This window comes from Fukomys damarensis, unplaced genomic scaffold (assembly GCF_012274545.1).
Source record: "Fukomys damarensis isolate Sample0158 unplaced genomic scaffold, DMR_v1.0_HiC HiC_scaffold_4, whole genome shotgun sequence".
NCBI classification, from domain to species: Eukaryota; Metazoa; Chordata; class Mammalia; order Rodentia; family Bathyergidae; genus Fukomys; species Fukomys damarensis.
The window spans coordinates 14,149,604-14,167,291 of NW_022900916.1; the positions used below are offsets into that span (position 1 = coordinate 14,149,604).

Genomic DNA, 17,688 nt, shown 5'->3' on the forward strand with positions numbered 1-17,688 from the left:
TTCAGGCCCAAGCTTGTGAGGTAGAGCAAGGGGGCAACCTCTAGGAACTGGCCTAGCACTGTCACTGGGAGGCACGAGATTTAGAGGGGTCTCCCAGAATACTGGCATCAGTGGAAATCACCTTCTCCTCCTCTGCCCAGCTTCAGTGGAGTGGAACCGTAGGAGTTAAACAGTCTCCAGTTTAAACCCAAGATCTGCTATTTGCTAAAAATGGGCCAGTCTTTTAAACTTTGGGCCTTAACTTCTCAATTTATAGAACGGATATTGGTCTGTTTCAGAGCAGTGTTTGGAAGATGAAGCGTTACTCGTGTGTTTGGCACCCTGTAGGGTTTTAACAATTGTTCTTCTAATTCCTTCTTTACTGTTTCTTTATTGCTTCAGTCCAGACCTCAACTACAAGAGATCATCGTTCTGGCATGGCATTGCTCAGGCTTTTCTGTGCAACTCTTCCTCTTCTGTCACTTTATTGTCTGTCACTTAGATTTGCAAATTCCAAAACTACCACTTCTACCTCCGTACTCCCTGCCTGTCAAAGTGCTGATTACCTTAATGAGGATGCATGATCTTTGATAGTGAAACACCAACAAAAACATGGTTTCATTGGCTTCCCAAATGCAGCCCTTAAATTCACAATCAAGAGTCTAGAAAGTAGGCAAAGTGACCCCAAGACTCCTCAAAGTGCTACCAATTCAATCAGATCTATACATCACATATCTGGGTTAAGTTTTCAGAGTTGTAGATTCTTCCCATTCAAAAAAAACATGAAAAAAGAAAAACCACCACTTTATAACTTTAGGAGAGTCTTCAAATCTTATGAAATCCTGTTTAATTCACTGAAAGTCCATTTTCTCTAAATCTGGCCTTGTTAGAAAGGCTGCTTAGCACCCACTGTATGATACAATCTCTTCTCCTTGAATGAGTCACAGATCAAGAGGCAATCTAGAATCTTAGAGGTATCAGAAAATCAAATCTATTTTCTTTAGTCCACCGCAGCTTCTCAGTAGCACTGTCTGGAGAGTGTCAGATGTCCTCATTCTCAGGAACCTATTATTTTTAGATTGTCCCTAATTCAGATCCCTCTATAAAATTGTGACCCACTTTGCTGTTGGAGAATTTTGCTTGGTGATGCTGTTTTTCTAGATGCCATTTGAGGAGCAGACTGGATGGGCATTTAATGATGTGGACACTGAAAATAGGCTCTTGTGTGTTGTTTACTAATTCAAAAAGCAAAAGAAAAGATTTACAAGCAACAGTACCTCTGACTACTCCATCTGAACATTAACTGTCTGTCTGGAGTCTTCTGAGAACCTCAGAAGAGAGTCTGGGACAAGGAAATCACTGTCAGAGTCACTGTGCAGAATACCTAGACTCTGCTAAGGTCCCTGATGGTACATGTATGCAAATGAAGTTGACAGGGCATGACATTATATATGTGAACTCATTAATGAAAAGAAAGGAGGTTTTTTTTACCTCAAATTAATCATGTTATATTTCATTGCATAATATTATAATATGAAATGCTGAGTCAATGTTTTAGATTAATTCCTCATTACAGTAATGAAGACAATTGATAATTCCCTTCAGGAATACACGGTGATTTTCTCACTTCACTTGGAAGCAATTATTAAATTATTTGTCCAGTGGATGATGGAGTGACTTAATGGCCAGGGGATAATATGATGGTGTATTTATGGCAAAATTATAACATTAGTTAAAATAAAGTCTATGTAATTCTATCAGTAGTAACTCACACAAAATATAGCAACTTGTACATGCCTAGCACATAGAAGGGTATCTTGAAATTGTTTTTCTTCTCCAGATGAGGGAATTGAAGGAGGCTTCAAAGATTTAAAAACTTGCTTAACCTCACAGACAGTAAGAAGCCGGAACTATGTTTCTACGAGGACGGTGTGGAGTTAATCTCATTGCTATTGTGACAACACACAGTGTCACTTGTCCCACTTTTCAAACTGTCCCTTACCTCTAGGGGATCACTCATCCACTTGACCACGGTGTGCTCAGGTTCTCGGTGTGCATGAGCCCTGACCAAAATTGTTCTTCTCAATTCCGACATCTCAGCATCCTCTGTGAGGTATTAATCCCATTCCAAGAGTCTCTGCCCAGGAAATGGTTTTCTTCTCTCCTCTTCTTCACCTTCAGCCTGTGCTCTCTCTGCCTACAAACTCGAATCCCTTATCATCACTGTCTCCTCCCCACCCCACATAATTTAAAAATCTTCCCTCCTCTTTATGATCATCTCAACAAGCCCTATTTTCTAATTCTTGATACCAGCCTTATTTTAATAGCCTTCTCTTCAATCACACCTAACTTTCTCACAATCTAATTTCCTAACCCAATACTTTTTCAAACTCTGTGCTAAAGACTTTCTTTTTATCAAATTTAAGGAAAGTTTCTTGAAATGCTTTCTCTCTTTGATGTTTGTCTTTTGTAACCATCTACTTCTCCAAGCTCACGGGTTCCCATGAGATTGTGCTTATAGGACAATCCTGCTATGTTCTCCTTCTTCCTTGATGGTGCCTCCCTCTCCTTCCCCCACCTAAAGGTGATGGGCGGGATTAGCCAGCTTCAGTGTCTCTATAGAAGCCCTCAGTGGTATCATTATTCAGCAGGTCATTAAGTAGCACCTCACCAGGTGCTTCTCAAGCTCATCTCCCAGAATTAAACATCTCTCCTAAGCCTCACTCCTACATTTCTGCCTGCCTGTTGAATGCATCAAAATGACTTCTTCAAACCACAAACTCAACATTTCATAAATTTGACTCATTTTCTCCACAAGAAAAACCTAGACTGTCTATTCACCCTTGAAGCTTTTGGCACAATATCCCATGAAAATCTTTTCTCTAGGTCCTGTAAATTTTACATTCTCATTGTTTTTCTCTGCCTCCCTTCCTCACTGATCTTTCTACTGCCAATATTTCCCGTCTGCATCTACAGTATGCACTGTTGTTAGATAAATCTTGCTTAATCACAGCATCAATAACAATGTCAATCATAAACATTTAATGATGATATACTTTGTGCAATCAGCAACATCATTGCCTTATCAGATTCTCATAACTCCTAGAGGTAGGTACTACAGCTCTTCATTTTTATTGTGGAGAGGGAGAAAGTGTTCCAGGAAATTTAATCACGCTCAAGGAAATGCATCTCATAAAGAGCAGACTACGGATTTCCATCAAGGTGTATAAGACACCTAAACAGGTACACGATCACCTGCATATCAAAAGCCACCTTCACCTGCTTTTCTCACTGGTGCTTCAATATCTCAACAGCAGACCATCCTAGCCTGCCCAGTCGCTACCCACCTCCAAACAGCACGCAATGCAGCCCAACCCAACTCTAGCTCAGTCCCAGGTCTCCTCATTCCCTGTCCTCATACCTGGGTCCTGCACTTTCTTCAGGACTGTTCACAAAAGCCTTCTCCCTGCAAAGCCTCTCTGGTTCTCCGAGATACATAAATCACTACCTCTTCTGCCTCTGTGTGGTGCTATGTCTATAACTCCTGAGACGTTTTTCATTTTATGCTCTCTATTATCTTTTAATGTGTCCTTCAGTTGTCCTTTACCCCGAGCGTAGATGCCCTGTGGACAAAAAGCCAACTTGATTTATTTGGGCACCCCTGTTATTCCTATAGCATGGACTCTGGAAAGTGAACCTAGACACTGGTTAAGTTCTATTCCCCTGAATTAAGTCCAACAGGCCCTCAGATTCTGAAGCCATGGACAATGAGACTTGCCCCTGATTTTGCTTTTTAGCCTTCCTTCATAAAGCAATCCTCTGATCTCTTCAGAATATCAATTCTGAATCTAGTATTTTTTGGCATTTCTTTTATCCCAAGGAACCCCTACCTCCATGAATAAAGTCACTCCAGTCATAAAGGCCTGGCACTTTCATCCCAAAGCACTGACGCTCCTCTACATAAAGCACTAAATAACCTTGAACCGTCCATCTACCATTACACATCATGCTCCTTTCCAATGCGATTACTAAATCAAAGGGAAACCATGCTTACAGTGCTTATCATTCAGAATACTCCCACTTTGGTGACAGTAAGACACCATGAGCTTTTCTTTTACTAGTCACAGTCTCTGCGATCCTAAAGCACCTCCCGGATTCTACTGAAGACAGCTCAGTTATATCTTTTTGCCACTTCACATCATTTATAATCTCTATAAATAATTCTGAATTAAGTATGCAAAGTATATTAAAAACATCACTTTCATCTGTCTCTCGCATAATGTTAAAATGTTTTTCCAAATAGCACAGTGCATTTTTTTTTACCAGCACAGCGCTTTACCTAAATATAAACATAGATTAAAGGATACTCCTCTGTGAAAATCCTTAGATGACTTGGTTCTTACGTAGACGACGATGAATACGCATCACTGATTGCATTTTATTTAAACCTGCTGTGATGAATCTGGACTGAAGAGTAAAAATGTTACCCAATCCTCAGCCACAGCGGCTTACAGGGGTGGATGTGTCTCAGCTCAGTTCTCTTGCCACTAATGTCTTCTGGTAAATGGGTTATTAGGATGACAGTGACTTGGTAGTAAATAAACAAAGTGATAAAACTAATAAATGCCGCACCTAAGTTTCTCTTTTTTTGTGACCGTCTTCAAAGGATTGCTGTCTTCCCATAAAAGTGCCTTTCTCCTAACATATTGCATTATATATTTTCATTTCCTAATGCTGTTAAATTTATGAATATGATTCATCATTTCCAATCAATGAAATTGTGTTGTAGATTGGATAAACAGCAACTAAAGTTTAATTAAGTTTTCAGTGTCTGTAAAGGGAAAATCATCATTCTTATAGGAAAAGAAAAATTGATCACCTGAGAGATTTTAGGAAATTAAATCTTACACAACAATTTGACTGGGTGCTATTTCCTTCAAACACATTTCCAATTTATCAATATAAGAGTGCTATATTTCTTGATGCCTTGGGTATGTTAATATGTAAAAGGAATAAGAAACTATTGTCAAAATATTTGATGTGCACAAGTGACTCAGTCTCTTAAACCATAAAATGAGAAAACCTGATTCACAGGTCTACTGCAAGAATGAGTGATACATTAGAAGATTTATAACCTGTAGAACTCTATAAAAATATAAATGGCACTCTCGTCATCAATTGTTCTATAAAAATCAAAGTTCAATCTATTTAAATTTATAGGCATCAGTTGTGGCTTTTAATTGCTTCTCCCAAAGAGAAGCTGACCTGTTCTTTCATCTAAACAAAATGAAGAAACATATTTTTTCATGGAAGTTTGCCTAAGAGTCACTTAATAAGGTATCTCAGTATTTAATTTTTGCAGAACAAAGTCTATCAAATGCAGATACCAAGCTGAGTAATGGAAATAATTTACATTATCCACAGATAAAAATCAAAATCTGGTTCCACAGCAGTCCACAGCACTGGCCTTTAAGTCAGAGACTCAGGCTTGAATCTTTTCTCTAGCATTTACAAGTAGCATGACATTGTTCAAGTTACCTAACAACTTTAAGTAAGTCTCACAGGACTGAAACAGAGATTTCTGTAAAGCACTTACCCCAATAGATTGTAGCTACTACTGTGGAAAGCAGCATGTTTTTCTCAACGTCATGTTATTTATTTATCAAAATACTTCTGTAGAATGGGTGGACCAGGGAGAATATTTTGGAAACTCCCACAGACAGATGCTATCGGTAGCCCAGAGCTCTGTTGAACTTCAAAACTTCATATCCAACATTTCTAGAGCATGTCTACTCACATATGCTATAAAAAATCGACTCAACAAGTTAAAGACTAATCCATTCTATTACTTTCACAAAACCTGCACTTATACCTCTATTCTTTCTTTGTGAACGGCTCCCACAGTCTCTTCTCTCTCTCTCCATCCCCCCGCTCTCTCAGAATCAGTCTTGATTCCACCATCTTACCACTATGCCAGTCTCCTCAGCCTGCTACTCTACCCTTCTCTCTTTAGAATTTTACTTCCTTTTGAACACTTTCTTCTTTATACACATTCGCAGTGTAGAATGTTCACATTCTTTGTGTGGAGCTGGTACATGAACATAACACATTCCAGTTCCTTTTTTCTTCCCGTATCTCCTTTCTCCCTCTCTCTTCCCTCCACCTCTTTATCCCTTTCCTCTCTGAGAATGATCTAGCTCCCAATTCTTTTATTTTGCTCTTTATTTTTACTCTGAGTTTGACATATAAGATAAACAAAGTAATGCCTGAGGGTGTATGTCTGATTTATTTCATTTAATGTTATGGTCTCAAGGTGCATCCATTTACCTAGTAATGACTCAAATTTCTTTCTTTATGGCAGAGTAGTACTTCATAGTATTTAAGTACTACATTTATTTATCCATTCATCTGCTGTTGGACATATGGGCTGCTTCCTAGAAATAGCTATTATGAATTGTGCTGGTATAAATACAGCATGCGTGTATCTCTGTAATATTATGTCTTTAACTCTTTCAGGAAGATACCTAGAAAGGGGATAACTGGGTCAATGGATGTTCTAGTTTTAGTTTTTGAGGAATCTCCATGCTGTTTTCCATAGTGGTCATACTACTTTACAATAGCACCCACAGTGTAGTAGAGTTCCTTTTTCCCCACATTCTTGGCAGCATTTGTTAATTTTAGATTGTTTGATAATAGTCATTCTTTCTAGGGTAGGACATCTCAGTGTAATTTTAATTATTTGCATTTCTCTACTGGCCAGTGATAATGAGCATTTCTTCACATATGTATTAGCCATGTGTACTTTTTATTCTGAGAAGTGTCTGTTCATTTTGCTTGTCCGTTTTTGATTAGGTCTCTTATTTGGGGAGTTCTTTATATATTGTAGATAAATATACTCTGCCTGCAGAATCACTGACAAAGGTTTTTCCATCTTGCAGGTTGTCTTCTAACTCTATTGTTTCTTTTGCTGTGCAGAAGCTTTATAATTTATTATGACCCATTTGTAGATTCTCAGAACTACTTCCTGTGCAACTGGGGTTTTGTTCAGAAAATTCTTGCCCCATCTAGGGCTTCAATAGTTTCACCATCTTGTCTTCCAACAGGTTGTTTCTGGTCTAACACTGAGTTCTTTGATTCATTTTGATTTTAGTTTAGCCCGTGGTAAGTGATATGGATCTGGATTTAGTCTTCTCCATGTGAAGCCAGCGCTCCCAACACCAATAATTAAGGAGGCCATCTTGACTCCAGAGTGTTTTGGGCCCCTTTGTCAAAGATAAAATAGGTGAGTATAGCTACTCTGTGCTGCTTCTGCATCCTCTATTCTGTTCCACTGATTGGAGGGAGAAGAGAAAGAAGATGAAAAGGGCAAGTAAGATGTATTGCGTACCAACTTCATATTAATAAGGTAAAATTTTTAAAAAGCTGTACATCTACTGCCAAAAACAAATTATCCTCCCAACATTTCAACGCTGCAGCCTTAGACCACTGGCTTCTAACCATTCCTTCTAACGCTTCTTAACTTCCTCAGGCTGCTAATGAGAGACATATTCCTAAAGTATGCCCTACCCCTTCATCATCTGTTAGCTTCAGAGCTAGTTTCCTGCCACTTTTATCCCCACCCACATTCTTTGTTCAAGCTCTATGAAGTTACTTGGATTTCTCCAAATGTACCATTCTGTTTTATGCCTTTGAAATTTTCTACCTACCTCTCCCTCAACCTAGGGCACCCTTTCCTCACTTCTCATTAGTTGTATTTGCCTTTCAAAATTCAACTTAGGGGTTTTCTCCTTCGTGAAGACTTTTCTGACCCCATCAGAGTTCCCAGCTGGACGTGGGCATCAGTAACCCCTCCTACATTCTACCGAGAATGAAATTGTAAGGCTTGCTAGTCTTTGTCCCTGACTAAATTATATGCACTTAAAGGCAGCTATGAGGGTTTTATATTTGTTTTATCATCATCTCTAGCCAAGGGTAGAGTTCAACATCCATGTTGAACTGATGTATAAATGGAAAGAGAGAAGTAGAAAAATGGCATATTCATTTCAATGAGGATGAAGTGAAGTTTATGAATTTCACAACTTCTAGGCCATTTTTTATACAATTCACTAACTATATGAGATAGGATGTTCTGCTGTTGTAATACAGTTTGTTGCAATGTTATCAATTTGTATATTTTTAAAATGCTATGTCATAAAGTAGTCCATCAGGAAGCTTACACAGGAAAGTAATATTCCCACACCAGGACAATGAAAAACATATCTTACAAAATATTATTTAGATACTCCATTTGAAAATGAAAGGTAATTTGGTGGGAAGAATAGAAACTACAAATTAAGAATAGAAACTGCAAATTATGTTAACAGTGATTAACTTTTTTGATGAGAAAGGCCTTCTGTATTTGGATAAACTTTAATTCAGGAAAAGCAAATAACAATGAAATAGGAAGATGTCTATCGAAACAATAAATTCTTAATGCAACAAAGAACCTAGTGGTAAGTATATTTCTCCAGTCTTCCAGTTGTTCAGAGTTTTAAAATACTCTGATTGGGATAAATACTTGCACACCACATAGAAGTTCTCTATCCATTAATGTCAAGAGGTGTCACTGGGAGCCTCATTTGCAGAGAATACTCACAAATTTGTCTTTTTGTTTCAGTCACTAGTATTCTTAACACTGCATATAAAAAAACCTTCAGTAAGATCTTAAAAATCTTAATTCTTCTCATTTATCTGGGTATGGTTGTTCATGAGATTTAATACGCATATGATTTTTTTAAATGGTAACACGCTGAAATCTGAACAATATGAATTCATACTTATGCCATTTCGTACTAAGGCAATCTATTTTATACTTTGTGCTGCAGGGTAAGAATAAATTATTCCCCCCAAAAGAATAAATTATTTCCTACAGTTTTGATTGCTTCACAGCTTAATGGAAATTTGATCATCCTAAATCTTAGTTCTATTTATGTGGTAGGTGTGTAAGGAACAACAAAAATTACAAGGAAGTAAAATAATTGATGTTTCTTTCACATGGAAAATTTTCCTTTCCAACCAAGAATAAAACATTGGGAGTAGATTCTATCCAACGGATCATTTGGAAGGAGGGTCTACGGATGCTGGCTTTCCTTGATATGATATATTGCAAAGCACCATGTGTTTTTTTCATATCTAACAGGAATGGAAATTGCAGTGTTTTCCAATTGGAGGAACAGTAGCTCCAGAGTAAGGAATATACAAGAGTGCACACACATATACTTGTTAACAGTGAAAAGAAAACAAGGAAACATTTGAGGTACTCTTTGATCCCTAACTCATCCACTGTAAAATAGGATGGGATTCCTATTACTGCTAGTCTATTTAACAAGATCTCTGGTTTCTTATCTCTTTTTATGACCCTTTCTATGTGTTCACAGAGAAAAATCATGTTTAGGCTTATATCAAGAACCACTAAAATATATTCTTTTAAAGGTGAATCTGGAAATAAATGAGAAAAGTGAGAATGTGATGTAAAATATCTCAACACTAATTTTACACATCATTTCTAATTTTAAGTCATTGATACGTGGAATCTAAGAACTCATCTAATAAGTGTGCAGCATAGCTGACTTTCAGGAATTTGGATATTATATCAGAGTGACATATTGTTTTGAATAAATACTATTTTTACATGGCACATGCAGAATAAGACACAGCTATAGTAAATCTCTCAGTCATATTTGTCTCTAGAAAATGCTTCTCATGCCATCCTACTCCCACTACCCTCATAGGAAAGGCCCCTCTTTGTCTCCATTTACAGACATTTCCCATGGGGCAATTAAGTAAGTCTATCATCAAGGGACCATCTAATCCATCCCTGGTAGCAGCACTCATTTGAAGTTGAAGAAATACCAAAATTGTACCTTAAAATAGCATGAGGTCATTTAATGTTAAAGGCCTGGAGGACCTCATTAAGATCTAGGTAATATCAAATCACAAAACCACTTGGCATTTAGTGAACCTTAAGGAAAGAGAAAGGGGAGACACTTTTTCTAGAATAATCATCACTGATACTGCAATTATTCAATGCTGCATGTTCACGGCAGTTACTACTGGTGTTTTGGGGATCCAAAAACACTGAAGGTGCCTAGAGTCTTAAACAGCATCAAGCTAGAAGACCTGAGATTTGCTTTATGGAGATGCTAACACTGGGGTAAGAGAGAGAACCATCAGAAAGGAAAGAGAGAGTGTAAAAGGTCACCAAACAGAAAGCATGAGGGTGAGATTTCTAAGTTAATGGCATGCCTTAGCTAAGACATTTTAATCTTCCTGGATATTTATTTCCAACTCTGAGATGAGAATTTATAATTCAAACAAATGAGAAAAGGACACTGCAGAATGCCTACTCCTTACTGGCACTTTGAGATGGAAGGTAAAAATATAATTTCTAAATCATGCTTAAATTTTTTTAAAATCAGAAGTCATCTGTAACAAAGCACTCACCAGACACGAAACCTAGACAATTAGCACCAAGATCTTATCTTTTAGAAGTGTAAATTATAAGAGGCTATTATGAATTGGACTGTATTCAGTTTCAAAATTTATACATTGAAAAGGAGTAGGGGAAGTGCGAGGAGTAGAGGAAAAAAAAGAAGCAAAAAGAAAAAATATGAGGACAGGAAAAACAGGGAAACAAAGTCTTTGTAAATAAGGAAGGGTAGAAGGGGTGAAAGGAAGGCAGGGGAATGGGGAAAAATAAGAATCAAGATACATCATGTAAAGGAACAAGATCCTAATGATGAATGTAACTGTAGTGTATAGCTAAAACGTACCAATAAACTTAATAGCAAAATGTATATATTGAATGTGACCTTAGAATTTGACTTTAACTGCAAATAGGGTTATTGCAGCTATAACTAGTGAAGATGTAGTCATCCTGGAAAGGGTGGACTTCTCAGCCAATCCGATTAGGGTTCTTTGAATAGAGAGATAAACACACAGGTAGCCTCTTACTCTGGGGCTTCAGCTCCTCTGTTCTTTGATGCTTCTACAAGACCAGGAACACCAAAGACTCCAAAAATCCCATTAATACCTTAGAGAGAGGCATGAGACAGTTGCTCCCTATGAAAAGGAAATCCTTATGATGCCTTGATCTCATACTTGTCCAGAACTGTGAGACTTGAAATGCCTGTCATTTAAGCCGCCCAGTTCGTGGTTCTTCATTATGGCAGTACTAGCACAATGACACAGAAAATACATAATAGAAAGGCATAAAGTAAGAAAGCAAGACCATAATGTTAAGTCAAATAAATCAGACGCACAACTTAAATATCACATAGCTTCTCTCTTACGAGAAACCCAAAACATAGATATCGAGCAAACTGAAAGACAGAGAATCAGAAGCAGGAAGTTAGACTTTTCTCAAAGGGGAAAGGGATCAAGAGATGAAGGGGGGAGCAAAGGGGGCGAAAAAGGAAGTAAGCTATGTTATACCCATGGATCAACTCCTCACAAGGCATGTAAACATTATGTACTACAAACATCTATCAATAAAAAATCTTAATTATTGAAAAATAGAAGTTTTGCAAGAAGTAATATAGATACCACTAACGAAAACCTCCACGAGTAAGTTAAAGGGCGGGTCAAATACAATTAAGGAAATCAGCAAATATCAATGTATGACTGGGATATCATCTAGAATACATCACAGAGACAAAGATTAAAATTGGAAATAATTACTAAAAGACTCAAAAGATAAAATTATAAATTCTAATATCGGGGGTACACAGAGGAGAAAACTAGAGAACATAGGAGGGGGTAGCACTGGAAGCAACAGTGATGGAGAATCTTCCAGAGGTGATAGAAATATCTGTCCTCCATTTCAGGCAACTGCAGTGTCCACACGGGGTAAAGGAGCTGTAAATTCCCAACGTGATTCCAGTGAAACTGCAGGAAATCTGAAAGCAGCTACAGAGAAAAGATAAACCACATAAAAAAAGGGCAACATTTAGACTTACAGCTAAATTGACACCAACAATGGAAGAAAACAGCAGAAAGATCTGTCATGTGCTGAAGGATGATTAATTGTCAAAACTCAGCTTCTACGTGTAACAGCATAAATTATATTTCTGGAAGGAAACTGAATACAAAATGGAACAGTAGACTGAAAGGCGCAGTAGGGAGGAAAAGAATCCAAAGCATGTAAGTGTATCTAAATTCTAATGTATAAAAATTAGGTTGACCCCTATTGGTAGGTAATTCCATATGATTTCAGACTCCCATAAAAAACTTCGAAGATGTTAAAAACCAAATGGATAGAGCAGATGTTTGTCAGGCCTACCCAACTGTACCATTAACATGTGTATATTTCCTTCTATGGAAATTATAGCCTAGAAATTGATTTTCCAAATAAATGAAATTGAAATGCAAATCAATAACAAGCTAGATAAAAGATGCTGATTACATTCATGGCATTCTAATATATTTATATCACTGGGGAAACGAAAGGAATAACAATTAACTTTAGCCTGTACCAAAGCACACTAAGGGTGAGTGTTTAAAATATTAGAAGAATGGAAACAGAATAAAAGCCCCGTGGTTAAGAGTCACCATGCTCTTCGCCTACCCCTTTGTTGTGTATTCCCGAACACAGGCATAGAAAGCATCCAGCTAGGAGGGATCACAAAGAAGATCAAGAGAGGATTATTTGTTAGTTATTTAAAAGAAAACAAAAATAGAGACCATGAAGACCCTAGAGGATTGATCTACAAGTCAGAATTTGAGGGATTTTTTTTTTTTTTAAGATAGGATCGCCAAATGATTTCAGCGCTTAAAGAAACAAAAAATAGCAAGGTGCAGCAGAGTAGGGAGAGAGGCCAGGGCGCAAATGTTGGTATAAAATAAGGCAGAATGAAGAGAACACGCAGGAGCCTTTAGATAAAGGGAGTTATAGAGCATGGCTCATAAATGAGAGATTGCACGACTTCAGAGGAGCAGAGAACCTCTGTGAATTTCTAGGTCAGGCTCTTTATTTAACAGATGAATGTACTGGTGTCTAGAGAGGCCAGTAATTCATGCTACAACATTTATATTCCTGAACAATCAACTGCTACCATATTCTTTATTCCAGCTAAGTAATTATATTTTTCACACCAGAGACAAAGATTTATGTCGCCCCTTGAAAAATACCATCAAAAAATGTTCTATTTAGGACAATTATTTCAGTTAAGGTAGCTAATTGGGTACTTAAAGTAGTTAGTGTATTTGCATGCTTAATTAACTATAACTTATTTAAAAGTGTTCTAATATCAAATTACTGTGGGATGCATTTGGGGTTTAAATTACTCTTTTAAGAAGTTTTATTTTTATTCATTTCTTTTCAGTACAAAGTAAAACTAAAATTTTATTCCATTAAAGGAAAACCATCAAGTAGAACTAAAAACACAAAGTGAAAAAAAATGAGTATTAATAAAATGTTGAAACTAAATAAAAACAGATCATTAAACAACCATTCAAGAATTATAAGAAAAACAATTTAATCTAAACAAGGATGATTTTCAAATAATAGTCATATTGTGGTAGAAATACAGGAGTAGCAGTGTTGTTAAACTAATTTAGACAGCCGGGCCTGGTGGTGCACACCTGTAATCCCAGAACTGGGGAGGCTGAGGCAGGAAGAAAACTTTAAGTCCAAGGCCAGCCTGAACTACATAGCAAGCTCTGTCCCTAAATAAATAAATACATACATACATACTAATTTAGACTACTTAGATTTTATCACTGACACAATCATTAATGTCTCCTAATACTTTCATCTGTACAGTAAGTTACCTTCAAACTCTAAACTTATAAGATTCTAATAGCCAGATTTGGTTAAGTGAAAACATCTTTCCTTACATCCAGTTCTGTCCCTGGAAATCACTTCACACCAGCTCTGTGTCCCTCTCTGGTGTATGACAGATCATGCTCATTGCTGAATGAATGACTGAAAGCTCACCATGGACTGGGTAAGGCAACTGGAGGGGAGTGCAGCTGGGATGGATAAACAGGAATGCAAAGAAATACTGGAGGTAAGAAGAGGTAAAGCCTCATTTCCTGCCTGCTTAAAAACAGCTCCGGTACAGAAGGGTCCAATCAGTTATGGGAAATTCCATGGATTACAGCCCCTTTTGTGCCTCAAGTCTGAACCTATTAATTCTTATGTGAAACCAACAGCCTCCCCATCAGTCTTGCCCTTTTCCTTGCTCTCTGTCTTCCACATGACCATGTGTAAATGGCATTGGATTGAAAACCTTCACTGCCTATTAAAGACTTCCAAGGAAGATCCTTAGAGTCATATCAAGATCCTTCAATCTGATCCATTCTTGTTTCTCCAGAGTCATGTTACACCTATTCCCGTCATTACTACCACTCCTCTCTCTCTCCCTCTGCCCCTTCCTCCTCCTCGTCTTCCTCCTCCTTCTTCATACACGTTCGTGGTCGTCATAGGCTTATTCTAAAGCTAACTCTCTACCTCTTCCCGATAGATGGTTGCTGGAAGCCCTAGACTTGCATTCACTGCTCTCTGCCTGCCTGACCATCCCCGCCATTCCCACCCTGCAGATTCCTTTTCAGCTTGGGTTACCTCTAGCCATTCTTAAGCCCCTTTCTGCCATTTATTTAGGTGAGATACCTGAGGTACTACCAGGGTAATTACTGGATCCTATGACACTGTGCTGTAGCCATTTACTTTAAAACTTCTCCACTCGATAGTCAATCAGACAGCAACAATGTCTTATTTATCTATGTTCCCTGTGCCTACTTCTAAATTTTATCTGTAGAAGGTGATCTATAAATAATATTTTGTGATTGAATTATTACTTAAGAAGCTTGCCATGAGATAAAATAATTCCTTCTCACACAAAATCCTTTATGGAGGCCAGGTGTGGTGGTGCACACCCGTAATCCCGGCACTCGGGAGGCTGAGGCAAGAGGATTGCTGTGAGTTCAAAACCAGCCTGGGCTACATAGTGAGTTCCAGGTCAGTCTCAACTATGCAGTGAGACCCTATGTCAAAAAACCAAAAAAATAAAAAATAAAAAATAAACCCTTTATGGAAATTCTAGAAAACTCACATTTAAATCTTTATACTTTTCTGCAACTTTAAAATTCTAAGTTATATGTATAAATAATTAGTCTATCTCAAGTCAATAAACAAAAATCTAAAATTTAGATGATGAGCATATATTTACAACAGAACTTTTTAAGGATACTAAATGGCATAGCCTGAAAATTATTTCTGATGGTAAATAGAAATTAATTTGTGAATAAGCATTAATATGAAACTAGTGTACGGTCTTTACTGAAAGAGCTATATGTTTTATTTATTGTAAAATATAACCATACCAGTAGAGACATCTCCAACATAGTGTTTAATTTTAAAAACTACTTATGAAGAACAGATAGAGAATGGTACCCAAGATGAAGGTCAAGAACAAGATTAGGTATCTTTCACATTAATTGTTTTATTCATTGCTTTTGTTGATTCTGAGTTATGTGAATTCAGGCCTAATATTTGACTTTCTAGAAAAGTTAGCTGGTGAAACAGTTAAAATTTGACAAGCATTTAAAACATGTCTAATGTTGTTCTGAACATTTTATGCAAAAACTCATCTATGCCTCATGATACCACATAGGGTTAGTACAACTAATATCTCTATTTTATATGTGAGGAAACAGACACAAAAAGGGAAATGCTAAACTAGATTCTAAATCTTGGTTTTTTTGTTGTTGTGTTTGTTTTTTTGGTACCAGGAATCGAACTCAGGTCTTTGGACTTGCAAGCCCAGTGGCAGAACCACTGAGCTAAATAACTGGCCCTAGATTCTAAGTCTTTATCCCTCTCTGTCTACGTGCTTTGCACTGTAACTTTTCTGTTTCTTCCTCTAAAAGCCTAAGATATTTTCCCATCTCTTGTCTTAGTTGGGCCATTTGACCTGCTCTAAGCAACAGAATTGGTGAAGAGACAGTGAGTGGATTGAGAGATTGTCTCTGCCGTCACACCAGGAAGGAGGTAGCCAGACCGGAGTCACTTCCTGGTCCCTTGGAGAGGATGGGAGACAATGATTTTGAGATCCCTAGTTGGCCCAGCCTGGTGACCCATGCCAGTGGGCCCTCAGATGTAGGAGGGAAGTCATGCCTATAGTTTTGTACCCTCTGAGATTTTGTCATTGTGTGCTGCGCACACAATCCGCACAATCCATAGAGAATGTAATCCATATAGAAGCCCTAGGTTGTGGCTGAAGAAGGAACGTTTTTCACAAATTAAATATTATTTATTCTGTTGTCTCTGTCTGTGTAGTTCTGGTTTTATACAAATGATTCCATGAGGACACATAATGCCTAACTTTTAAATATTAGGTAAGAATACACAGGTATAACTTTTTACTAGACTATAAATTCCTATAGGGCCAACACTGTGGATTTTTCATGTTTTTATTCTTATCTTCTCAAACAGTGTCCAAGCAGGGGTCCAATAAGCATCAGATACTTTTTTTTTTCTTTTTTCTGAGCTCACATTTTTCTAGAGCTATGTGTGGTAGCAAAGCAAGACAAGCACTTTGGAACATATTTAGCCATCCACTGGTGCTATAGGAGGAGGTTTTATGTTGTACCTATTACAACAAATGCATTTTAAGCCTTCAATAATTAAAGCCCCAAGGAAAACCAACTTCAAAGTCTTTTTTGTCACTAAAATAGTAATAATTTGCAAAAAACCAAAAAACATCATGGGATGACTCTCTTGCTGCCCAAACTATAAGGAAAATAAACAGGTGTTATACCTGCTAAGCAAATTAAGAATCTCCAACATAACCAACCTTTATCTTTATTCATTCCAAACACTAATAAAGTTATGGACTATAGCTACTGGACTGATTTTACTGTGATTATATCAAGTAGAAAGTCTACAAGTAGTAGCCAGAAGTGGTAGGCATTTCACTGGCTTTACCATCTATATTTAGAGCCAGGAATAGCTTTGCATAGTGACCTTTGAGGCTGGTGGAGAGCCCATCCTACCCAGGCCCGCATGATAAAACCACTTGCATTCAGTTTGCAAGTCCAGCTTTCAGCTCCAAGAACCACACTCGATCAGGACCTGCTCTGAGTATCTAGCTCTCCTTGACTACTGAACTCCACTAAATATTTGTAATTTAGTAAAGCGAAACGGTCAAACGTTTCATTTCCTTGCCTTTAGTTTTTTCCTCTTTTTATTAGCTGCTAAACAAAAACTTTCATTGTCTTTTGAAAGCCACCAGCAAACATTGCAGCACACTTCATGACGCTGCTTCTCAGTTCAACATTTTAATTATTCTCCCTAAGCTCCTAATCCCATACGGCAGGCCAGCGAGTCTCTACAACTTCTTTTGTGTTACTCAAATGGGTCTGAGCTGCCCTGGCAGAGGAACTGAAAGACGAACCCTTTTAGCTACTTTTACTTTGTTTCCCAAGTCTGTTAAAGGGTTATGTATAAGACCTTATAAAAATTATATGAGTTACTTACTTTATGTTTGTTGCCTTCTCATAACTTGAGGATTTGCCTTATAAGGTAAATCTCATGAAAAGTGGAAATTTCAGAGTTGCCATTGTGCATAAAGGCTGTAAGACAAAAAGAAATTGCTCTAACTGAAAGTTCTTCCAAATGTCAGTATTTTCATCACCCTACTCAACTGCTTCATGAAAAGTCCCATTGGA

The 17,688-nt window shown here is 37.5% G+C and overlaps 1 protein-coding gene across 1 annotated transcript in view; it reads right to left on the reverse strand.

The window, feature by feature from the left end:
* Positions 1-17,497: 17,497 nt before the first annotated feature.
* The window catches only part of Immp2l (inner mitochondrial membrane peptidase subunit 2), a 980,466-nt gene continuing 980,275 nt past the window's right edge, over positions 17,498-17,688 (reverse strand). Inside the window, exon 6 of the mRNA XM_033756935.1 lies at positions 17,498-17,592. Coding sequence (XP_033612826.1) covers positions 17,536-17,592 — 57 coding nt within the window. The 3' untranslated portion in view covers positions 17,498-17,535. The remainder of the gene's footprint in view (positions 17,593-17,688) is intronic.